Source organism: Tauraco erythrolophus, chromosome 15 (assembly GCF_009769465.1).
Source record: "Tauraco erythrolophus isolate bTauEry1 chromosome 15, bTauEry1.pri, whole genome shotgun sequence".
NCBI lineage: Eukaryota > Metazoa > Chordata > Aves > Musophagiformes > Musophagidae > Tauraco > Tauraco erythrolophus.
Window position 1 is genome coordinate 23,161,675 of NC_141479.1, and position 24,365 is coordinate 23,186,039.

A 24,365-nucleotide genomic window follows, 5' to 3' on the forward strand; every position below is an offset into this window, starting at 1 on the left:
GCCGCGGAACGGGTGCACGGTGTGCAGCAGCGGCCGCACGGGGACGTTGGAGTGACGAACACTTGGCCTCTGCGTACCGGGAACCTTGGGGACCCGGCAGTCTCACCTGCTGGCGGAGGGGGGTTCTGGCATTGGGTTTTATTCCTAGCAATTTGGAAAAAAGTTTTTTATTTCATATGCTATATTTCTTAAATGCTGAAAGGGATGATGCAGTTAGCCCTTGGATATAGGAATCTGCTACAGGAAGGTGTCGTGCAGATCAAGTCCGTAGGGTTTGAAGAGATGAGGGTTGTTAGTAAGCTGTGATGGAATCTGTTGTGATGGAATTCTGTTTTAGAACCTGCGCTTGCCTCAGGAGCCATGTGGTCGGCTGATGAAATTGCTGAGCTGTGTTACCTGCATTACAGGACCAGACTCCCTAAGCAGGGGAAACCAGATCCAAACAGAGAATGGACTTCACTGGCAGCTGTTGTCAAAGTGGAGTCTGCAACCCAAAAAGAGGTTCTTGATAGTCCAGGGAATCTGCAGGGTAAGAATGAGTTGTGGGGATAGGGGCAGGAGGGGGGAAGGAGGAGAGGAGGTGGCAGTCCTTGATGCTTTGCTTCCCCCCTTTCTCTCTCTCTGTCTTCTTTCCTTTCCCCCCCTTTTTCTGCCCCGCCCCCCCCCCCCCCCCCCCCCCCCCCCGTTTGCACCCCCACCCCCCCTCCCTCCTTTTTTGTACTCCGTGTTTCTTTTTCCAGCCGATGCTGTTTTCTTTTTTGGAATGTGGCCTACCTTCCCTTCTACGCTATGTTCTGTGAGTTACCTTACTAGAATGGCTGTGAGAGAATAATGTTTCTGGCGATAGTTTGTTTAGTTCCTGTTGTTTCCCTTTTCAGTAACAAAGGAAGTTGTTGCTATGGGAACTGGAACAAAATGTATTGGCCAAAACAAAATGAGAAAAAACGGTAAGTATGGTGTAAAATCCAAGAACAGACTACCTACTACTTTCTTTCTTGCTGGTGGCATAGAATCAATGAAAGTGTCCAAAGCCTTGAGCTCAGGGTTTTGGATTGAAGCCAGAAGTGTAAGGCAGACCTCATCTTCTCAAGAAGAGAGAGGCTTAGGCAGCCAGAATGTCTGCCCTGAAAGTTTGCTGCAGTTGCTGCCTTAAGGGTGAATAAACCTTTTCTATGTAGAAATGTGTAGTTTAGGCCCTGAGTATACATAACCAAAAACTTCATCACTGCAAGCAAAACAAAATATAAGCGAAATAATTGGGCTTGTCACCTGTTAGTCTAGTTTTGTTGTGGTCTGATACAAAAGATACCTTTCTGGTCTTACCCTTACTCTAACTCAGCAGTGGTACTAACAGGCGTTTTCTCCCCTACGGTAGATTCTATGGCTAGATATTAAGTGTTTGTGCAATAAATGTATGGGATAGATACATGACTTCCCACAGCTACCATTTCTTACCATGTATTGTAGGACTTTGCTTGCACTGCATGTCCTTTTTTTTTTTTTTAATTCAGATTGTATCTGTCCTCTTTCCTAGGAGAGGGGAGAAGCCACAGTAATTAATGCTGAAAAGTGACTAAGGAGGAAAATTGTGAATATGTAGGTATAGGGCTTTCTACCTTCTTTAAACTTCAGAGGATGAGTAGAGCAAGATAGGAGAAACAGTTTTGCATGCATCAGTTTTAGGCTGTTTCATGTTCTGTGTAAGGCCCTTCATACTGAAATGAGTTAGTGGAGCAAAAGAGCAGAAACTATATATTTTAGGGTTTGTTTGATGTTTCTTGTGACTTAGCCATCTTAGAAAAGTATTAGTACAGACATTTTTCTCATTGATTTAGGAAAATTGTGATTAAACTGTTGTACTACTTACAATCTAGATATTAAGAGTCAAAGTAGAAATTTGACTGGAAAACGGTAGAGCTAGTTACTCTCTCTGTTGTTTGTCTTCAGTGATCTCAAGTTTAGAAAATATTTTCCTCTTAGGATAACATTCGTTTATTTTTAAATTAACTTGGTAAGTCGTGTTAATGGTTATCTTTTAGAGCACCTTTTGAACTTTTAGAACTGTTAAAGAGGACTTTTATCACCTGGCCTTTTATTCCTGAAATAAAAGCTAATCTACAGAACCTATTCTTTTTGATACCGCAATAGGCAGATGCTGCAGGACGTTTGAAGATGAGATGTGTAAACCTGGTAAATATCAGAGTTATTTACAAGAAAAGCGATTTAAATTATAAGACATAGTGCAATAAGACACTTGGACCAAAAGTTTAACGAACAGTTGAAATTTTCTGGACGTTATGCTTAATCTGAGAATATCAAGGCTTACTGTTAAGAACAGACATCAGGAAGGTTTTGAAGGAAGCCAGTGTTTATTCAACTCAAAGGATTTCAGATGTCAGGAGAGTTAAAATTTGGTGTTTAAACAAGTCTGACTTGCTGCAGAGTGAAGAATTCTGTCCTTTATTTGTGTAGGCTATTGACCTCCTTTTGTAGTGACTGGAAGTTAAAATATCTTGGAATAACCTAATACCAATGCTAAACCTGCAAATGCTAACAAATCTGGAGAACTGTCATCTGTCAAATTCTGTTTGCTTTGTTTGACTCCTTTTCAGTAATGATTCGTATTGTTCTCATTTGGTTGTTGCTCTAGGAGATATTCTGAATGACAGTCATGCTGAAATTGTGGCCAAGAGGAGCTTCCAGAGGTGAGGCATGAAGTTCACATGCTGTTATTCAGTGCCGCTTGAGGTTGGTGGTTGTGATACAAATGGTTTTGACCTGTAGCTGAAATAGCCAGATTTTGCAGCTTCAAAGATGAGAATGTAATGAAAGAGATGGTATTACTTCTGTGTAGGCATCACTTTTTTCCCTGTGTTAGCAGGAGTTTAATCTAGTCTTTGTATTTCTAGGCGGCGTTAAGGCCATTTCACAAAATCTTGTTTCTTCCTCATTCCTGTAGAGCCTCTGTATGAAGAAGTAGGATCTGATTTCATGTGGCATCAATGCTGGTCTGATGACTAGCTGTTAAGGGTAGCCTTTTTTGCTGTTTCCCATATACCAGTCCTCTTGTTCACATGGGATAAGCTGATTCAAGGGACTGAGCCAGGAGAATAGTAATGCTAAAGAAAAGAGTATATTTCTTGCAGTTTGATGCTACTAAATGGGCTCTCACGGAATCGGATGAGTTGCAGTGCTGGTAAAAATACAGAGTGGGAGGAGGAGAGGATGTTACGTACGTGGTTTGGGGAGTTAACTAACTCCACAGAATCCAACCCTTTGAGGTCAGTTACTAAGGTTCCAATAATGTGTTTATTTTTATGGAGTATGTTGGATCTGTCTGTAGAAGCAGAACTGGTTGGCTCCTCATAGACATCAGGAAAGAACAGGCACTAGTGAGCATCTAATTTTTGTTGTTTTCCCATGCATCAAAACTGAAGTAAATGTTTCATGAAAACTTTCTGCCCAACAGATATCTTCTCCATCAGATGTGGCTGGCAGCTTCCCATCAGCAATGCAGTATCTTTATTCCGGGATCTGAAACTGGGAAGTGGAAACTCAGACCAAATACTGTATTTGTTTTCTTCTCCAGTCACACCCCATGTGAGTATGCTGGAGTGAAGCAATTTCGTGACTCCCACTTGTAGAATCTTTTCTGCCCCTTGCCTTTCTTTGGTCTCTCTTTGGTCTGGAGTGAGAGTGAGGCAGTAACTCATGTTATCAGTATGTGCCCTAAGATTTGGTATTTTGTCTCACTGGATGTGATTCATGAGAACTCAGTAAGTCTGATACACTGCTCATTATATAGTGGAATGCTTCTGTTTCTCTTTAAACAATAATGGTTGATTTATTTTTTTCCCCAGAAATTAACATACTTATCAGAGGTGCTGTCTTATCTCCTGGTTCCTTTGCTTTAAATGTTGTCTCCTTGGATTCAAATTTTAGTAAAAAACATTGACGTTTATCACAGTTCCCCAGAAATCCCAAAACAAAACCAAATAAACCAAATGAAAAAAAACCCACACACAACAAAACCAACAAACCCCCAAAAGAAACAAACAAACAAGAACCAAACAAAAAACCAACTACGCAAGGCCCCAGAAACACCAAACCACACAAAAAAAACCCAACCAACCAGACAAATAAAACCCAAATCAACAGAACAGGGAAAAAAAAAACCCTCTGAATGGAACCAAACAAACCACCAAAACCAAACTCCAAAAAAAACACCTACAACATACCACCACCCCCAGCCCAAAACTTCTTATGGAATGGAATGCAGCTTTTTGTTTTGTCATGGAAAACATTCTTGGTGTGTTTTAAAAATACAGCACCACAACCATGAGGATCTATTGGCAAAATGTAGGAATGTGACCTCTTGGTCTACCGCTTTATCAGATGTCTCAATGTGACTGTGCTTCTACCAGTGTGTTCTTCAACTTCTGGTCTGTTACCAGGGCAAAGAAGTCTAAGCACTCTCAAAATATGTCTCATCAGTATTTTGCTTAGGGAATTAGTTGCTTATACGTTTTCATTATTTTAATGGCATTGCTGGAATATACTATGATGGTTTTCTGTGTTAATGCAATATGAGAATAGAATCTTGTATCTTCAAGTTTAATAAGAAGAATAATTTCCTGACGACTGCCTTTTTCTCATATCCCTGTCAGGCTTTGTTTGTTTTGAACTGGGCTTCAGAATTTTGATTTTGAGCCTGTTTTAGTGATACAGATTAAAATTTCTATCCTGATTTTATAAGTTATTCATTAATTAGTCTTTTGAAGTTTGTATTGTTTAATTAGATCAGACTAGTTTTCCTGTGAGTTGTCAGCACTGCTTATAGTCTGTCAAATGTCTTTGACACCTTTTGCTTTATAATTTTTGCTTTAAATTTTACTTTTTTGATTACTTCTTAGGTAGAATGCAAAACTTGAAATTAAACATACATTGGCTCAAATTTCAGCAAAGTCCAATTCTTCATTGTGCAGAGCAGTGTTGTCCGAAAAGTGTGTTCTCATAGTTAAATTTTCCTGAGTGCAAATCTGTGAAAGCTAGTAGTAGCCGTAATATTACTGGTGTGATGTGTTCTAGTCATGAGACATGCGGTTTTGGCCCATTTTGATATTACTTCTTTTGTTCTAGGTGGAGATGCTTCTATTATTCCAATTAGTGAACCAGAGAACCAGCTTTCTAAGCCAGTGACTGGAGATGATACAGTTGGGCAATCAGCAGAGTGTAGAAGTAACCATGATCATTTGGGTCCAGAAGGTAAAAGGAAATCAGAGGAAATGGCAAGTGATCATGTACTCAAGAGAATGAAAACTGACGATGGTGGTTGCTTTTCCGTAATGACTGAAGATACTGTTCAGCAAGTATCTGTGAAACCAGAAGGCGACACAAATCCAAAGAGCTGTGGATGTTCTGCAGAGATGCAAACAGCTAATAAGGAGACTGGCTTAGGGAGACCGAAAATAGTAGATGTTTATAGAACTGGAGCAAAATGTGTACCTGGAGAGCTGGGTGATGCCCGAACACCTGGCCTAGGGTACCACCGTGTGGGATTATTACGAGTGAAGCCAGGTCGTGGGGATGCAACACGCTCTATGTCCTGCAGTGATAAACTGGCTCGTTGGAATGTGTTAGGGTGTCAAGGAGCTCTTTTGATGCATTTCCTGCAGTATCCAGTGTATCTGTCAGCAATTATAGTGGGGAAGTGTCCATATAGCCAAGAAGCTATGCGGAGAGCAATTATTGAAAGGTAAGTGCTCTCCTTTGGAAATCAGATAGCGTGTATGGAGACAGTGAGTTATGGAAGATGATGTGTCATGCAGGTATCAGGACCTTGCACTGAAGTCATTTGCAGAAAATAAGAATTTCTGCAAATTCACCTTTTCAGAAAGTAGTCCTCTGTAGTATGGAGAAAAGGTGACTACTGCTGATGGATCAGACTTGAAGGTTCACAAAAGAATTTCCATTAGATTCAGGATCCCCTTGGTTTTCCCTTCACGGAGCAGTGAAAGGCCGTTACCCACCTGAGTATTTCTAGAAGCCTACTAGCAGAAAAAGCAGCCAGAAGGGCACAAACATAGTGTAGTGAAGACTTTTGGTGTAGTGAAGTTAAACTTTTCCTGCCTTCTTACTGATTCTATTTCCTTAATCAGGGTCAAGAAAAGTTTTAATTTTTTCAGTTTTCCATTCTCCACAAAGTCATTCTGAATATCTGTAAGTTCCCTTTTATAGAATTGTGTTGGTAAGCAAAAGCAGCTTTTATTTCTTGCAGGACCATTCCTAAAATTAAATTAAAAAGCCTCCAAATCCATCCATCTTAAAGGCAATCCAACTGAAGTGACTCCAAGTGAGTGCATAGGTAGACTTTTGCACTGTGGAAAGGATGTCTTTCTGATTGTCCTTACAGACAATAACTTCGCTCTTCCGAAGCTTTCGCTGATTTTAGACCCTGCTTTCAGACTTACATTCTAGCACGTAAAGGATGCAGTGTTTTAAATTTGCTTTGAAGGGAATTACAGTAAAAACAGTTTACTCTTTGCTGTCTTCCTAAGCTTGGGCCCAAACTTTAAATTTTCTAGAAGGTTAATATTTGGGTTATTGCATATGCATAGAAGTCCATCCCATGTAAAATTTCAAAATTGTATTGTCAGTCTGTTCTCAGTAGAGGTTTTTGAAAACTGCTATTCTAAAGTTTTTACTGTATCATGTGTCTTCAGGTGTGCTGTGCAGCCCATGGAAACTGAGTTCTATACCTAAAGCAGAAATTGCTGTGGAGTGGTGTAGTACATTTTGGTTTGGAAAGATGAATGCTACTTGGCAGTCAGATTGGAAAGTCACGATATCATGTCAACAATTTTTTCTGTTAGTTTTAATTGTCAGTTTATTGCTTTTTGAGCAAAACTTCATGCTTCTGGGATGCTTCACGCTTGCGTGCAAGCTAATTATCTCTCATTGATCTATTCCACCACTTATATTCACACTGATTTGGATGTGCAGTGCAAGCCTACCTTTTGTAGTCTTCATGCATTCTGAGGGATGCACTTCAGAATTCTACCATGAGACTCTGAGCCTTCAGCTCCTGTAAAGGATGAGGTTTTTGGCTCTGCAACTCTGGCTTTGGCATACTTGTTTCTCATTCTCCTGTCCTGCAATATAAAAAGAAGTGGAATTTTTGAACCTCATCCACCTTTAGGAATGATTGAAATGACAGGTAGAGGAGAGGAGAGATACTCTGCTGGATCTCAAACTTGCCAGCAATGAGGGGCTCCTTGGGGATACGAAGGTTGAAGGAGGCCTTAGTTGCAGTGACCATGAGATGGTGGAGTTCAGGATTCTGAGGGGAGAGAGGAGAGTAAAAAGCAAACTCGGAACCATGGACTTCAGGAGGGCATACTTCGACCTTTTCAAAGATCTGCTTGGAAGAATCATACGGGATAAGGCCCTGGAGGCAAGATGGGCCCTTAGAAAGTGGTTAATATTCAAGGATCACCTTCTCCAAGCTCAAGAGTGGTCCATCGTGATGAATAGGAAGTCAGGCAAAAATGTCGGGAGGCCTGCATGGATGAACAAGGAGCTCCTGATCAAACTAAAACATGAAAAGGAAGCATATTGAGGGTGGAAGCAAGGGTGGGTAACCTAAGAGGAGTATAGAGACAGTGTCTCTGTGCAGGGATGAGGTTGAAAAAGCTAAAGCCCATCAAATGTTGTTCTGGAGCCCCCAACATAAGAAGGACATGGACCAGTTGGAGAGGGTCCAGAGGAGGGCCATGAAGATGATAAGAGGGCTGGAGCACCTTTCCTATGAGGACAGGCTGAAAGAGTTGGGGCTGTTCAGCCTGGAGAAGAGGAGGCTCCGGGGTGACCTTATAGCGGTCTTCCAGTACCTCAAGGGAGCCTACAAGAAAGATGGGGAGAGGCTGTTCAGGAGGGCCTGTTGTGATAGGACAAGGGGTAATGGTTTTAAAATAGAGGGAGGTGGATTCAGATTGGATATTAGGAAAAAATTTTTTACCATGAGAGTTGTAGAACACTGGAACAGGTTGCCCAGAGAGGTGGTGGAAGCTCCATCCCTGGAGACGTTCCAGGCCAGGTTGGACGAGGCCCTGAGCAACCTGATCTAGTTGGAGATATCCCTGTTCCTTGCAGGGGGGTTGGACTAGATGACCTTTGAAGGTCCCTTCCAGCCCTAACCATTCTATGATTCTATGAAATTGAGTCTGGGAAGGGCTGTTGAAGACCAGAAGGGCTTCTCTAAGTACACAGGTGACAAAACAAAGGCTTGTGAAAATGTGGGCTCCCTGCTGAGTGAGAATGGAGGCCCTGGTCACACAGGAGGTGGAAAAGGCTGTGGTACTGAAAGCTTTCTTTGCCTCAGTGTTTACTAGCAAGACTAGCCTTCAGGAATACCAGGTCCTAGAGACCAGGGGGAAAGTCTGGAGCAAGGAGAACATACCCTTGGTGGAGGAGGATCAGGTCAGAGAATATTTAAGAACACTGGGCATGCTTAAGTCCCTGGGTCCTGATGGAGCACACCCAGGAGAGCCAAGGGAACTGGTAGATGTCATTGTGAGGCTGTTGCTCATCAGCCTGGGCTGCGGCTCCAGGGATGTTGTTGCATCTTCCGCAGCCAGGAGGAAATGGCCCGCCTTTTGTAGGCAGGGCCTAAACCTTAATTAGATAATTACAAGCCAGCTGGGTGATAGCCGTATGAGGCCACTCTTGTTAATCTTTGATCAGTCTTGGTGCTTGGGAGAAGTTGCCAAAGATTGGAGGAAAGCAAATGTCATTCCATTCTTCGGGAATGTCAGGGAGAATCCAGGGAACTACAGGTTGGTCAGCCTCACTTCAATCCCTGGGAAGGAGATGGAGGCAATATTTCCAGGCACATGAAAGACAAGAAAATAATCAGAAGTAGTCAGCGTGGATTCATCAAGGGTGAATGCTGACCAACTTGAAGAACTTCTGCGATGAAGTGACTGGCCTGGTAGACGAGGGGAGAGCAGTGGATATTGTCTACCTAGACTTCAGTAAGGCTTTTGACACTGCCTCTTGTAAGATCCTCGTAGAGAATCTGTTGCGAGCTGGATGAGCAGTGAGGTGGATTAAAAACTAGCTGAATGGCTGAGCCTGGGGGTGGTGATCACTGGACAAAGGGTAATTGGAGATGTAAGTAGCCATGTACTCCAGGGTCAATACTAGGTCCAGTCTTGTTTAACGTCTTCATTAATGGTCTGTATGATGGCATGGAGTGTACCCCCAGCAAGTTTGCTGATGACTCAAAACTGTGAGGAGTGGCTGATATGCAAGGGGATTGTGCTGCCATGCAGAGGAACCTTGACGAGCTGGAGAAAGGTAGGAACCTCATGAAGTTTAACAAGGGGAAGTGCAAGGTCCTGCACCTGGGAAGGAGCAGCCCCATGCACCAATATATGCTGGGGGCTGTCCTGCTGGAGAGTGGCTTTGCAGAAAAGGACGGGGGGGTCCTGCTAGACCCCAAGTTGAAAATGAGCCAGCACTGTGCCCTGGCAGCAAAGAAGGCTAATGGTTTCCTGGGCTGCATTAGGCAAAGTTTTGCCCGCAGGTCTAAGAAGGTGCTCTTTCCCCTCTACGGAGCACTGGCAGAGGCTGCCCAGAAAGGTCATGGAGTCTCCCAGCTTGGAGATACTCAAAAGTCATCTGAACATGGTCCTGGGTGTCTGGCTATAGGTGGCCCTGCTTGAGCCAGGGAGGGGTTGGACCAGATGACCTCCTGAGGTCCCTCCCAGCTCAGCCATTCTGTGGTTTACTGAAGTGGTTCAGGACACCCAGTATGTGACAGCTTGTACTAGCCAGCTCGGAAAAGACTTTTAAGAGTTGTGTTAGACTGGCAAGGCAAAATTTATGTGCGTTTCCATGGTGGTAAAAATTTATCTGCTTCTTTGATGTGAATTTCATTTTTCTCCCTGCTGTGAGTAGTAGAGCTCTGATAACACAACCTGTTTCCTCAGGTACATTTAAGTGAGAGGCGAAGTGCACTGCTCTAAATGAGCAAAGTCATCTGTTGCACGCTGGCTTTCTTGCTCCTCGCATCCTTGAGTTGGTGAAAACTATCCCAGCAACAAGAGGATAGGAAGTGGGTACTTTCTTGCTTAGGAAGTTAAATCTGTGCAACAAAGGACTGCAAGCATTAGAAAAGAGTAAGTGGAACTGGGCAGAGTGGAGGGAAAGGGTAGCAAGAAAGAAACGGAGGAGCTGAACCACTCCCTTTAAGATGCAGTTACCAGATCAGTTCATCTGAAGGGTTCAGCTTTTTTTAGTACCTCCATTTCTCCATAGCCTTGCATCCTCTTAGGATGGTTATAAAAGAGGTCATAGTATGTTATTAGGGGAAACTTTAGCTCCTGTGCAGTGGAGTTTACTCATTGTGTAACACGTGGGATAAGAATTTGCCCAGCCTCATTAGTCTTAGATTGCAAAGTCAGGCACTTTTTTAGACTATTACATCTGACAACATGAACCTCAGTCTTAATTTATTCCTGCTCTATGTAAATATTATCATGATTAAACACAGGCCATTTTTTCCTCCTCATACAAGCCTAATCCCATTCGGCATGTAACAATAATTTAAGGTAATAAAGATGTGATTATACATGGAACTGTAAGTATGGTTTATATCTTTCAAGTCTTTGATTATGAACCTTCAGGTTCATAAAACAGTTGTTAATGTAATACGGTTTACTAATACTTTATTATTTTTCATTGATTGCAGAAGTGTATTGCAGCTTTTATCTTGCATACTTTATCTCCTTTGATTATACTAGCTTTTAAATAGACCTTTCTTAAAATAAATTCATCTTCGTTTTTCTAGGATGGACAAGGTCTTAATAAGCTATGTGGCTTTGTTTTTTTTTTTTAACAAATACTTTTTGAAGGGAAAAATGCCCCTAAACCTCCTTGTCTTGCTTCTATAACTCATACTCAATTCAGTTTTAATTTAAAAGTAACATCTTTTAGATGATGAAGGGAAATTGCATAAAATTGACTTGTTTGGGAAGACCAGACTTAAAATCACTTGCATTTTTCTGTTTCTACTTTAGGTGTCAGCATATCTCATTTTTACCAGATGGTTTTCTCCCTCAGGAGGTTGAACTACTGCAATCAGATCTCCAATTTGAACATAGCCGTCAGGCAATTCAGGAAGTTCAAACCAACAGCAAAACAAAACTTGTTCCTTGTAGTGCAGGTGAGTTAACTTGAGCCAGTTACATAACTATGTGCAAAAGTGCAAATAGAAATGAGGTGGTTTTGATGGTTTCCTAAAATGAAACATCATTCATTGCCAGTGCTAGAGGCAAAGTGTGATTTGTAACAAGAATTTAATTTCAGGCCAGAACTTAAAAATATTCAGCTCAGCCTCTGCTTCTGTAGGGAGTTTTCAGGCTTGAATAAACACTTGGTTGGTGCTATTAAGAATTTATAATCTAAACAAAGACAGAAAATAACCAGTGAAAGCAAAAGTTCTGAGGGCAGTAGGAAGACAAAAATATCAAAAGACTTATTGTTTCAGTTAGTTTTGCATTCTCCTTGGTAATGAACAGAAGACTTGCCGTGCTGAGTTATGCTTGTAATTGCTTCAGAAATCTGTGAACGTAGAAAGAATACAGAGTAGTATAGTGTAAAGGTTTTAATTGATAGAGGTTTTGGACATTGCATTTTTTTGTCATGGCGATGAATGAATATACTCTCATTTGGGGAAAAAAAACAATGGAACTGCCACTGTATGTGTATGGTTAAGCAGTTTCTTTAAACTTGGACATGCCTGCCTTCTGCTGTTGCATACTTTTGTGGCTTAAATGGAACTGGAAGTTATTCTATGACAATAGAGCTGACGATAGAATGGAAGCAAAGGGTTCCTCAATGGAATTCAGATTCATTAAATTGGAGTTATTTACAGGTGCCAGGGAGGAAAAGATTTTGATTCTGTGAAATAGGAAACAAAATCTGTCATTGAAAAATGGTGCCAATTCACTTAGCAGAAAAGATCTGAAGCCAACTGTGTCTAAATTCCTGAGTATGCCTTTCTTTCTGTACAGTTACTGAGGTAATTCTGTTAAATAAAGACGAATGATACTTTATCACACTTTTTGCATATATGAATTATGCTAGGTTGATTTTTTTTTTTTTTTCTTGAAAGGATGAAAATTAGAATAAACTCGTTCAGGGCTGTTACACCAAGTACTGAAATATGCTTGATAGGAATATTTCAGCTGGTGTTTTTAGAAAGAAAAATGGATTCCGTTTAATATTTTGAAATTTGTGTTAACTATGAAGAAACGAAAAAATAGAAAGTGTTTTCATTTTTAAGTAAATTTTTATTTGCCTGTCAGACTTTGCTGTCATCTGACTGGGTGGTTTTAGATAATCCACACATGGGGGGTTTTTAATGTTTACACCAGTTGTATGTATTTAATGTTGTTTGACATTACACAGGATTTTAATTTAGTAGAGTGATACAGCATTGTACCTAAATTATAACACAAGTACAATTTACACTTAGCAGAGTACGGCAATTGCAGCGTACAGTTCAATCATAATACAAGTGTGATTAACTTTGACCAGTCTCCATAATATGCTTTAGAAGGTGTAGTTTTTGAGCATCTTGAATGGCAAGATGGTGTCATGAAGGAGAGAAGCTGCGAAAATTGTCTTTAGAGTTAATGCATGTGCAACTGTTTTGCCTGTTAGGAACACAGAGAAATGGGAGAACTTAGGGAACAAAAATTCTCAAGGCAGTATAAGTTAAAGGAACTGTTGTTAAGCTATGGAGGGACAGATTGGGCATGTCGATCAGTTTTGTTTCTGTTAAAGTGCTGCTGATACTTTCTTTGCTGGTCAGTTACAAATCTGTAAGATGTGGCATGCAGAGTTTCAGCGTCAAGAAGTTTACAGTTTAAGATGGTAAGAAGGTTACCCGAATGGGGATAAAGGTTAATGTTGTTGGCATGTGCCATCTCTTCCAACAAATTATTTTTATTTGGCTACTAGCTAATAACATTTTTCCAGTAAAGTCTACAGATATTCAATGCATGTCAGTCATCAGAGAGAGAACTATTTAGACTATACAATACACAATAAAAATATAACACACAATAAATTAATAAGGAAAACAGAGTGACTGATCCAAGTAGCTTAGGGGAGTATTTCACAGCCTGATATGAAAAAAAGCCGTCTGACTTGGAAATTTCTTCGTGCTTTGCCTAGACAGGATGCACAAAAGAAAGTGGAATCCCCCTAAAAAGGGAAGAATTACAAAGCTGGAGGGTCTGAATATTTAGCGACATGGATTCTTGAAGGACCTGATTAAAATGAAAGCTCCCTCTGTGTGTGTGTATATATATATACTTTTTTTTTCTTTCTATTAAACAGAATCTACCTGTTCCTTGAGGTGATTCCAGTGAATCATGACCCTAGAGAACCGTGGTCCTTTTTCTAGTTTGAATTATTTTGGGAAGAAGCATGGTATCATGTGAACACATGGAATGAAAGGAACTGTTACGTTCTGCTTTTGGGATGAGAATGTCTCCCTTGTTCATAATCCTTTCTTCTACAGCTATCAGTTGGAGCGCAGTCCCTGAGCAGCCTCTGGATGTCACCTCAGATGGCTTCCGGCAGGGGACAACAAGGAAGGGTATTGGAAGCCATCAGAGCAGGTGTGAGAATGTTGTGATATGTGGATGCGTGTATCTTGTTTCTTAGCATACATGCCTCTGTAGCTCATGTGATGTGTAGTGCATTGTCAGAGCAGAAGGAAATAGAGAGAGTGGGGAAAAAGGGGAAAGGTAGGGAGCAGGGGAAAAGGAAGAGTTACTGCGTAAGGGAGAGAATGGGAGTTGCAATGACAAAAGTTGAATGAGGGTTAACAAGTTTATCCTGTTTCTTCTTTGTCACTGTTGGTTAAAGAGAACGTTGTGGATAATGGTGCTGGGGGACTATGATCAATTTTTATTAAAAGACAGTTTATTTATTGGTGAAGTTAGCAGAATTTTTGCTTTGTATCTTTTGGGTTGATGACCAAAGGAAATGTGTGTATTGCAGGTCCTCTTTTTTACAGATTCATTTTTCTGTAAGTCAGGCCAGCTGACCTGAATGTGTGATTGTTAAAAGTGTTGCTTTGAAATGTGCCTTTCTGCCTTAAAGTTTGAATATGTTATGAAATGCTTGCTGCAGATTCCTAACACAAAACATGTCACCTTTCCAATTGTCGTCTTGACGCCGTGCACTTTAAGAAGCATCATTATCTTCTATCAACTATTAATGTTTAAAGAAGCAGTTACGTATTTTTGTTGTGGTCAAGAGGAATTACTTGTAAATGTCTGCAGACAAATTTCTCCATCTCTTGACACTTTCCTCAGTTTAGGTGATCAAAATTATCATTGGTCTATGGAAGTTCAGCTTGAGGGTTGGGGTCATGTTTTAGTTGTTGGCTGCTTATACTACCACTTTATCAATGGTCATAGTGTTCATTTCCCCAGACTGTCTGGGAGAAAGAAGATAATCCTGGCAGTAGTGAATAAAATGGTAAGTACAGCTTGGACAATTTTTGTGGAGAATTCATTCACATGCCTGCGAGTTGCATATTCTGAGCTTCTCCGAGTTAGGCCTGACTTGACTAAGTTTATCCTGTTATATCTTGCTATTTCCAAATTTTCCCTGGAAAGAAGAGGACCAGGTGTGGCCACTCTTGGTGTCTGGGATGTGTTTAGCACAGGTGATCTGGGTGACTTAGTGTGTCTTTTGAGACAGGCCTTATGTGCACTACAGAATATCAGTTTTTAGTATGTGATGTGTAATGTATTCCAGAAGACGTGTGAAAGATCAAACAGAAGTGACCAACCCCTTTTTCTCAGTAGGTTTAAATTTGCTATTTAGTATTTGTGTATCAATTCAAACTTCACAGCCATCTGCTAGCAGCCGGTTTGCACAAAACTATAGGAACTTTGTTATTATTGAGAGATTCTCCTCTCTTTAATTCACTAAAACATTCAAAAATCATTAGAGAGGGCCTGCAAGACTGTGATTGCAAAGGACTCATTTTCTTCGGAAATCAGGATTAAAAAGAATGTCAAGGAATAAGTAAGCTGTTTACACTTTCATGATAAAAGGTCACAAAAGGAGCTTTCATCGTGAAAATAGGGAATATATAGCCTAGGGGGGTGGGGAGGTGTTTAATAAAAAACAAGTCTTGTATGTCTACCCTGTTTTTTTTCCCCTCAAGGAATCTCAGGGTGATCAGTGGGGCATGTTGTTCGGGGTTCCCCCTGCCTCAGTATGCTAGATAAGACTAAATATGAGGGAAGGTAAAGGTGACTGACAGAAAGGAGTTTGTAGGTACATCTCTGTAGGTAGGTATGTACTTTTGTTAATGCTTAATTAAGTAAAACACCGAAAACTGCAACATGAACCTTTGACACATTAAGGTGAGATGAAATTTTAGAGCATTGCATGTCAATTTTGGGGTTCTTAAAGAACATACTAGCAAAATAGGAAAGTTTTTTTGATTGATAGGTTTTTTTCAATGCTTGGGGAGAATCAGCTTGCACATGTTGGACAACTGAATCAGTCATTGTGAAGACAAGTGTATAAAGAGAATTTAATTAAATAGAGAGATCAGCTGGGGCTTTCAAAAACAAACCATGCTTTATAAACAGCTCTTCTGGTTGCCTTCTCTTTGGGGGAAGTGAAAGGCTTAAAGCTGACAGAGATGTGTATGGTAACTTCAAAAGACCTTTCAGACTTTGACTCACTTTATTTTTTGATGAGCCTCTTTGTATTTAACTGCCCTGCAGCTGTTGCTGAATGTGTCCTCATCACCATTATGAAAAGGACAGCATTGTTCCAGATATTTCTGCTGGTTCTTTTATTTGTTCTGAATAATACAAAGTTTGCCAGTTTGAACAAGCCTTTGGAATCCTTCTGTGCTTGTTTGATCAGTTCTGGGACTAGTCTTTTTGGCTCAACTTTGCTGTAGTTGAGAGCTGATGACAGTGCAGCCTCACATGGATAACTGAAGATATGAAAATGTTCTCTCTGCAAACTTGAGAGTGTCCTAGCTGGGACAATGAGGGCAATGCAGCTCTTTGTCAATATAACATTTAAACGAAAGGATAGGGCAGGTGGACAGCTCAGATGGAGTAGGATAAGTTAAATTGTGGAAAACGTTTTAAGCGATTTGAGAAGTGAACGTGTTTTTTACCAAAACCATTCAGCTGGGATGTACGACTGAGCTGTAAGAGGAAGTACATTTCTAATTTCTTTTTTACATCAGAATTTCTGATTTATTTTTTTTTTCCATCAGATCCAAGATCTGTAAAGTGGAACTCTTCCATACATTTCAAGAGCTGGTGACAAGTATTTCACAAGAGAATCTACCAGACACTCTCCGGTAAAGCCATTTTCATTATATTTAGAAGTGTAAATTTATCTTAATGAAACTCAAGAATACTGTGATGATACCAGAATCTGCTCATGAATCTCACTTTAGATAAGTTCATTGTTAAAATTTGTTACTTGAAAAATACGGCATGTGCTTGATGGGTTAGGAAGACTCTCTTTGATCTTTTTAAATCACGTCCTTGGAGAAATAGCTATTGCATCTCATATATTAATGACAAACAGAAGAAATTGCAGGTGGTTTGTTTGTTTGGAGTTAAAGTAAGAATTTTGGGCAGCTGATCTCTTCTGAAGGCCTGCTACTTTTCAGAAGAGTAATCTCTGTTCCTGATCAGTGAAGTCTTGGGCTTCTGTTGCAGTAGATCTGGTGTCTCTTGGACGCCTCTGTAAGCCTCTTCAACTTGCTATCTTTCCCGAAAATTCTACATTTTGTTTTTTTTTTCCTGAGTTAAAGTGGTTTTATCTGAAAGTGGCAGTGGACAGCTAGGGAAGAAGGAGTGGAGAGGGAGATGAGAGGAGGAAGGTAGTACTTTTTTTTGAAAATGTGAGCTGTTTGATCAGCTGCCTGCAGCACTGTACCTTTGGTGGCATTCTTTGAATGCCCAATCCCAGAATTGTTGTGGGGTTACTGATATCTGGTTGGTGTTTAGTAGTTCTATCAAATGCCATTTCTTTGTTTCACAACAAGGAAGAGTTTCAGTAAAAAAAGTTTTGGGGTTTTTTTTGTGGTACTTTTGGGTTTTGGGGTTTTTTTTGGTTATTGTTTTGTTTTTTAGAAAAGTCTAGGCTAAAATCTTTTTCTCTAAGCGTATGATGAAGTAAGAGCTAATAAGGTGAGACAGTGTGTAGGGCTCTTTCAGCAATGCATATATTACATAGATGGAGACTTTCTGGAAAGAACAGAAAGAAGCTTTTGTTGGAGGAAGCCATACTTGGAGGTTTCTTTTACATTATTACAAATAAGTTTAGTTTATCAGACTGGAGTTTCTTGTGGTAATCATCCGGTCTGGCATTACATTACATGCATTATGTAGTTGGTGATATTCCAGCCCGAATAGCTACCATAGAGCAAGGCATAGTTTCATATACACAGAAACTTACCTCTCACTTGGGCTTTAGAGATTCTGAGACATGTAGAAGGTTCCAAATCCATTGCCTTGGAAGGTTAATTTTATTTTAGACTTATTTCCAGGTATGATTTCACCAGCTCTGGGATGCAATTCTACCAGCCGTTGAGCTAATTTAACTGCTTGTAGCTGCTGATGGAGATAGTCCTGCAGCAGTCTCTGCTGCTACTTGCTGTAGATTCCTATTTTTTTCCCTTGTATCAGTAGCACTTCTCCAACTTTACAGTGAGACAGTTCAACTAGCTTATGTGGCAGAAAACAATTTCCTTGTCTTCTGTGTTTTCTATTGGACTAAGGAGCGGAATTGGCTCATGGAAAACTAAAACGGATAATAAAACCCATGCAAAGGAAGTAGGAGGTATGTGTGGCTGGAAGCAGGGGAGACAGGACATTTCTGCCTTTCATGGTACCAAGATATTAGATGAGATTAGCTTAGCCGAAGTAAGTGCACCCTGGATATGTAATTATTAGATCTTGCTTGCTTTTGAGTTTTGTGAATTAGAGATTGCAGGTACCTTCTGGTCTGTAGAAGTGTCTCATAACTATTTTAAAGTTCTGATGTCAACATGAGCTATGCTATTGCTGAAATGGTTTCAACTGATTCTATAAGTAGAGGAACACTTTCTCCTTAGTTCAGTTTTAAATATAAAATTATTAGCCTCTTTGAGGTGGAAGTTTGTGCTCACTTGTTTAGCCATCATAATTTCCTCAGAATAGAGTGTGAGCTGGTGCACTGTTGGGCAAGTGACTCATTGTGCTGATCATGTGCTGCTTATGTAAAGTCACTTCACCTCAGGGCTTTTCTAGACTGCAGTGGCTTTGTAATTTCCTTTGACTTTTTTGTGCTCTATCATTTTTCTGTCTGGGCTTCTCCTGACAAATTCCAGCTGATTTGCAGATGTGGCATCATTTTTAGGCAGCACAAACTCTGTTTATACAGTAGAAGTGCTGGCTAACTATTCAGCTTGTCCAGTTGCTTTCCTTTTGAAGTCTTTGTTTTTCCTACTCTTCACTTAAAAAGCAAACTAAAAAAATGTCTTTGTATTGCTGTTTCCTTCTTCTTTCCTTTCTCTTTCTGCACAATATTCTGATGTGTTTTCTTCCTTTCTTCCTTGTAGTGTGAATTTGAGTGGACTTAAGATGAGAAATCCACGCTCCCAAATTGTTTCCTCTAAACTGCTGTGTATTTAACTGTTACCCAGTTTTGTAATTTCTTCCCATCCACATTTATCTTGTTATCTCCTTCTATGAATGGTTGACTCTAGTGCTATGCTGTCACCCACGTTCCTTTTTTCCACTTTGCCCCTAAGTTCCTGCCCTGCCTCTTCTAGTTCACTTTTTGGTCTCTTGCCTCCCATCCTTGCTGCGCCATCAAGGGAATCTCATTCTTCTGTCCTTTGAAATTTTCTAAACAGCTTGTCTTGGTAGTTGTAGGGTATAATAGGACAAGGATCATTCTTTACTTAATTCTTCCTTCATATACTGTTGTCCACTGGCAATCCTAGGATATTGGAGCAGATAAAGCTTTATATGGAACTAGTGTACTGATTCTTATGTTCTTTTGTTTGCTTCTTTCCTATGTTTAAATGTTGCTTCTCCTACTCTTTGTGCCTTCCTTTCTCTTTCATTCTTCACTCCTCTCCAGAGGATCAGTGTGGGCACTGTTAAATTGGAACAGGTAGAGAGCTGACTGGAGGCAGAACTTTGGTGACTCTCCTAAAAGGCAAGTGTAGGAATTTGTAGTGGTGTATCTTAGCTAAGATGCTGAGCATAACATTCAGCAGTTGGTTTTTTTTCAGGATTTAGTTTATTTGCTTTCAGCTGAGACTGTGAGAAGGTGCTGTTTGGCTGGCATTGACTACTTCTTCACCAAGAACCACATAGTGCTGTATTGTGCTGTCCTACTTTCTTTCTTTCTTTCTTTGTGATAATTTCTATGATCTGTCTTCTCTGCTGTACTTAAATTCTCACTCATCTCTCTAGCTAGGCTATCTAAAATGTTATTTATTTCTTTATAACCTCTTACCTCCACATGCCATAGTCTGTTTTACTCCCTCTCACATGTTATTTCATGTTAATGTTTTGAAATTAATGGTATTTTGAAATTAATTTGAAAACTGGTACATAAATCCAGCTTTTTTTTTTCTTTTCGTGTTTTCCATGCTCACAGTCAAAGGAATGATGACCCACCGTAGGCAGTGTTGTACCATCGCTGATCTGAATTGTTATGTAAAAACCCGTGCGGTATTATTGTTGTTTGCAGATGACTTGGTGGTAATATGGCAAAGGAGGTTTTTTGTTGTTTTTTTTTCTCTGCTGGTAGGAAAAACGGTGCCTTGTTCATCACCTGAGGAAGTGAAAGCCTTCTTTTGTCTGCAGTGGCACCCACCACAGATTCACCAGGCATCCTTGTTTGTGCAAGGTGTGGCTACGCAGCCCTTTGTCTGAATCTGAGGGAGACTTTGTAACGTAAACCTGCCCTGAGCTTCTTGCTGGGCTGGTTAAATGGATGACTGATCCTCTTTTCTCTGAAATTGTAGTCAGTGCTTTCTTCCTCCTTCACGTTCAGTCTGCAGTTCCAGTGACGTCTCATTGGAGGGGGTGGGCTATTGCACAAAGGAGTGCAAGGACTTTCAGATGGCTGTAAGATTTAAATATTTAAGGTAAAGCATAGAATCTTTGCTTGGGCTTTGTGTTCAAGATATTTTGCCAGTGTTCGTTTGTGGGGAAAAAAAAAAAAAAAGATTCTACCAGGTGACCGCAAAATATTTCCTGATGGAATGACTGGGCGATGGTAGGGAAGTGTCAGCCTCATGAAAGTCACGGAGGGGTGCAGTTCCACTGTTACTGCTGTTCTCCAATTAAAAAAAGCCAAACACAACATGTTTGGCAAGAATTTTGTTGCAATTTTCTAGTTCCTTTTAAATTTTCTTTTTAAAGTTTCTACATTAAATTATTGCGATGGTCCTACTACTGCATAGAGGCCTGCGGGACAGCTGGGTCCTCTGATCTGAGAAAAATCTCTTCTGTACTCCACGTCGTAGATGCCTGTTAGGTCTTTGCCAGATTGAAGAGCCTTTTCTTAAGTAGCATTTTCTGCCCCATGAAAACACTTATCCATCATAATTATCTCAAGACTTTATTTTTTTCGTAATTACTCTGTTGAGCTTCTACATCTCTTTCTGTGTGTGATTCATTTTTTTCCACATCTCAGATGACATTTGAAAAAGCCACAAAGCTCATTTTCTAATTTTTCAATAATGTTTTGAAAATCTGGTCTCCCAAGCTAGGCACAGCAATGCTGTAACAATCTTCCAAATGCTGCAAACCTTACCTTGCTGTTAAAACTTGTTGTATTTGAGTGGAACTCACTCATTGAGTTAGCTCGCTCTGTGGCTTTGTTCTGTATCTTCTTAACAGTTGGTGTCAATTACAAAGTTTACCTGCAATGACTGCATTTTGTCTGAAGCATTGAAGAAGATACTGATAGAATCAGGCCGACTATGGTTTCCTGACCCCCTATCATGCATTATGGATTCACAACAGGTTTTTATATATTGAAGATCTGTGAGCTTTTGCCCTCTTAGATGTGGCTCATTAATTTTTGTACAAGAGTAGTGTTTTGTTTGATGACTTGTGCTTATGTCAACATTTTTCATGTGCAGTATGTCTGTAATCTCGAAAGTGCATTATGGGTTGAATGTAAATGTTTGAATATGGGGTTAAAGGTAGGGTTTGTTGCTGAGAATAAAGTATTGCAGCAGTGTTACTGCTTTTCTTTGCAGGTTGCCTTGCTCGTGAGCCCATTTCTACTCAGCTTTGCATGTGGCTAAGCACATGAATGTTTTCAACCATAATGGTCATTTGTGTAAGGCTTTTTTCAAGAGTGTAATACCATTCAGAATGAAATCTGTGAATCACCTCTTATGTCCCTGGTACACAGGCATCAGAATCACACTCTGTCTCTTTCTCAGTAGTGTACCGGTGAGATTGAAATAGTAAAGGGGAGTGTAAAAGGAATGTAGTCAGGCAGATCTGAATAGGCTGAGGAACAGATGATTGTGATAGGCTTTGCCTGGAGCAGAAAACTAGTGTTTGTTTCTGCCAAAAAAAGTCACAGGTTCTTCATTACTAGTGCTCAGAGCCTTAATGGCCCAACCAAAGCTGAGATAGTCGAATCATGTGAGGTTTTTAGGCAGATGTATTTTGAATTTGAAAGCATTTTCTCATATACATGTTGAAAATTTCTTAGAAGCTTAATGCAGAAGTTGAGCATGAATTGAATAAAATCTATTTGATTTTGTCAGCTCTCTGAGGAAGCTGTTTAAAATGCAGCTTTCTATTGCATCCACTGTTAAACTGTGTAGTGATGTTGTCTGCTGGGAGAATGAGACCCCAAGAGGCTGCAGTTACATGTGCCCATGTAGCTGTCAGTGGACTGAAAATATTGAACTTCTCTGTACCGTCTATCCTGCTCTCATGTGAGCTATGTTTTCCTTAACAGTTTCCAAACAAAGGTCTGTTGGAATAATCTAGGTTAGAAAAATTCCATGTGTGTTTTAGTTAAATTGAATCAGACTGCCGGATATGAGTTGAAGAGCCTATGATTTGCCAGTGGATTCAGGAAAAAGAGCAACATTTAGCAAGGAAGAAATGAAGAACAGCTAAGCATTGGAGTCTTTCTCTTGGCTTAGTGGCAGGTGAAATATATTTATCTATCTATGTCTGGATCAATATCTATATATGTGCATCCACAGCAAATGCAAGGAAAACAGCTGTTTCACCCTTCACAAAATCAAGCCAGTCCAAAAATGTGTTGTATAATTCTTTTTTGATATTTGACTGTCGTAAATGTGACCTCAAAAGTACAAATAGCTATGTTTGGAAGATGTAAACAGTATCTGATATTAGCTATTCTATGATAAAGGACAAATATAAGTCATTAGATGGATTTATAGTGAAGAACGGCAGGGTCAAAGTCTGAAACAAATACATCGGACGTACTTTTAAGTGCAAGAAGCTTGCTAGTATAAGAGAGTTTCTTTCCAAAGAATGATTCAGTCATTATCCTTGAGCGTAGGCATGCATATTGCTCACCAGGAAGTGGTTTTGAGGTGGAGGAGAAGGTGCACGTGGTTTGTACTGTGTGTGAGGTACATGTTGGAGTACCTGGAGAGGAACAACTTGGAGATGATTGTTGTGGGTTAACCTTGGCCCTCCTTGGACCTGTGTTGTTTCCTGAATGCTGCTTATGCAGATAGTTGCTGGTCTTTTGCCTGTTTGGTGAGGCTCCTAAACCATGATTCCTCGTTGACAATGGGGTTCTGTGACTGTTCCACTGGCCAGGTGGGGAAGAGTTGCAGTGGACCCTTCCATGGAACTTTCTAGAGCAGCTTGGAGGTTAGTTTTACAGAGTTTGATTAATGTGAAAGAGGTAAAGAAAGCAAAATGGATTAGCTGTGACAAGAGTGCAGGCAAATTTGTAAGAGAGCATACATCTCCCATGTTCAGCAATGGCATAGACAGGTTCCCTACTCTTGTACTTTCTGAACCAAACATCTGCAAGATAGATAATATCTCATGGCTTGCTATGCATGTCACAGTGTTCTAGAAGAACGCTTATAGCAGAGTGCTGAATGCCTGAAATGCAGTTTCTGATGGTCTGCTGTTAAGTTTTTTTGGGTTTGTTAGGGTTTGGGGTTTTTTTTGGGGTGGTGGTGGTGATCAAGATGCCTTTGAGCATGAAAGCCTGTTCTGGAAGTTAGTGCAGTGGTTCTCTGAATTTTTTAGATTAAGGTTTCTATAGTAGTTTGGCTCTTCACAAAGGTCCTGTGGCAAATGATCTTTCCTTCATATTGGGTTGAATGTATAAATGTTACGTGCCACATGTGGCTGACAGACTGTTTGGCAGAGGTGAGAGACTGGGAAAGGAATGCAAGGAGAGGGAAAAAAAAGTCTTGATGAAATTGTTCTAGAGGCACTTGTGTTCAGATACTCTAGACCTGAATTTCCCTGTTTTGAAAATTAATGGTATAATGTACTCAGCGGAGTGACCAGTGGTTCTGCTGAGATTGTGGGGAGCAGGCTGTACCTGAGGAAGGGAAATAGAGAGCCTTGCTGAGGCTCTTTTGCTTTAGGGAGAAGGTAAAAAAAGTACTTTCACCTTTGTGTCACTCTTCTCCATTATTTTGCGTTGGAAAAGAAAAACTGTCCTGTTCGTCCTTGTCCCCTTCCCTTCCAGCCAGCGATTGTATCCATTCTTATAGCAAAACAAGGCTACTTCCACCCAAATCAAATCGTCTATCTCTAGCCATGTTTCCTGCTTTGCTTCAACTTTTTTTGCTAGCAGGGAATTTTTCTGTAATCTGTTGACACACAGTCAAACACTAACACTTGTATTGCTGGCCAGTGTGTTTGAAGCACAGTAGAGGAGTAATTTAGCTGCCTTTTGTAAGGCTGCTGACAATGTCTGACACTAGCTTCAGGGCCTGGGCGTCTCCAAGTCTCACTGGAAGCACAAGAGAATTTCACTCAGTAGCATGAAAGAGCTCATAGGGCATCATCATGTTTTTAGATGTTTGATTGTTTTTTTCATTTTATGACATTACATCTGATAGGATAATAGAAATGTTTTCATTGTTGTGCGTTTTCTGTCAGGATGAAGACTCTAGAAACCTACTGGGACTACAAGGAAGCTGCATTAAATTATCAAGAAGCCTGGAAAGTGCTGCGTAGCCAAGCTCTGCTGGGTTGGGTCAAGAATACCAAGGAATATCTGCACTTCACATGAGAATACATGCGGCT

General features: G+C 40.3%; 1 protein-coding gene across 2 annotated transcripts; it reads left to right on the top strand.

Annotated features, from left to right (window-relative positions):
• The first annotated feature begins 90 nt into the window (after positions 1-90).
• ADAT1 (adenosine deaminase tRNA specific 1) lies at positions 91-24,363 on the top strand. Of its 2 annotated transcripts, XM_086621175.1 has the most exons (9): positions 91-529; positions 879-947; positions 2,651-2,705; positions 3,470-3,600; positions 5,140-5,755; positions 11,082-11,227; positions 13,595-13,694; positions 16,340-16,426; positions 24,219-24,363. In XM_086621175.1, exons 1-9 carry the CDS (start codon positions 361-363, stop codon positions 24,349-24,351), a joined length of 1,506 nt encoding a protein of 501 aa, XP_086477301.1. In that variant the 5' UTR covers positions 91-360; the 3' UTR covers positions 24,352-24,363. The 2 variants fall into 2 exon arrangements, with proteins under 2 accessions (XP_086477301.1, XP_086477302.1); XM_086621176.1 differs by lacking the exon at positions 24,219-24,363 and having other exon boundaries at positions 11,125-11,227.
• The last annotated feature ends 2 nt before the right edge of the window (positions 24,364-24,365 follow it).

Bases quoted from the DNA above. Each gene is read 5' to 3' on its own strand.
- ADAT1 (XM_086621175.1), top strand. From the start codon at position 361: ATGTGGTCGGCTGATGAAATTGCTGAGCTGTGTTACCTGCATTACAGG. The intron at 2,706-3,469 runs GTGAGGCATGAA...TCTGCCCAACAG, and splicing joins GCCAAGAGGAGCTTCCAGAG to ATATCTTCTCCATCAGATGT. The intron at 16,427-24,218 runs GTAAAGCCATTT...GTTTTCTGTCAG, and splicing joins AATCTACCAGACACTCTCCG to GATGAAGACTCTAGAAACCT.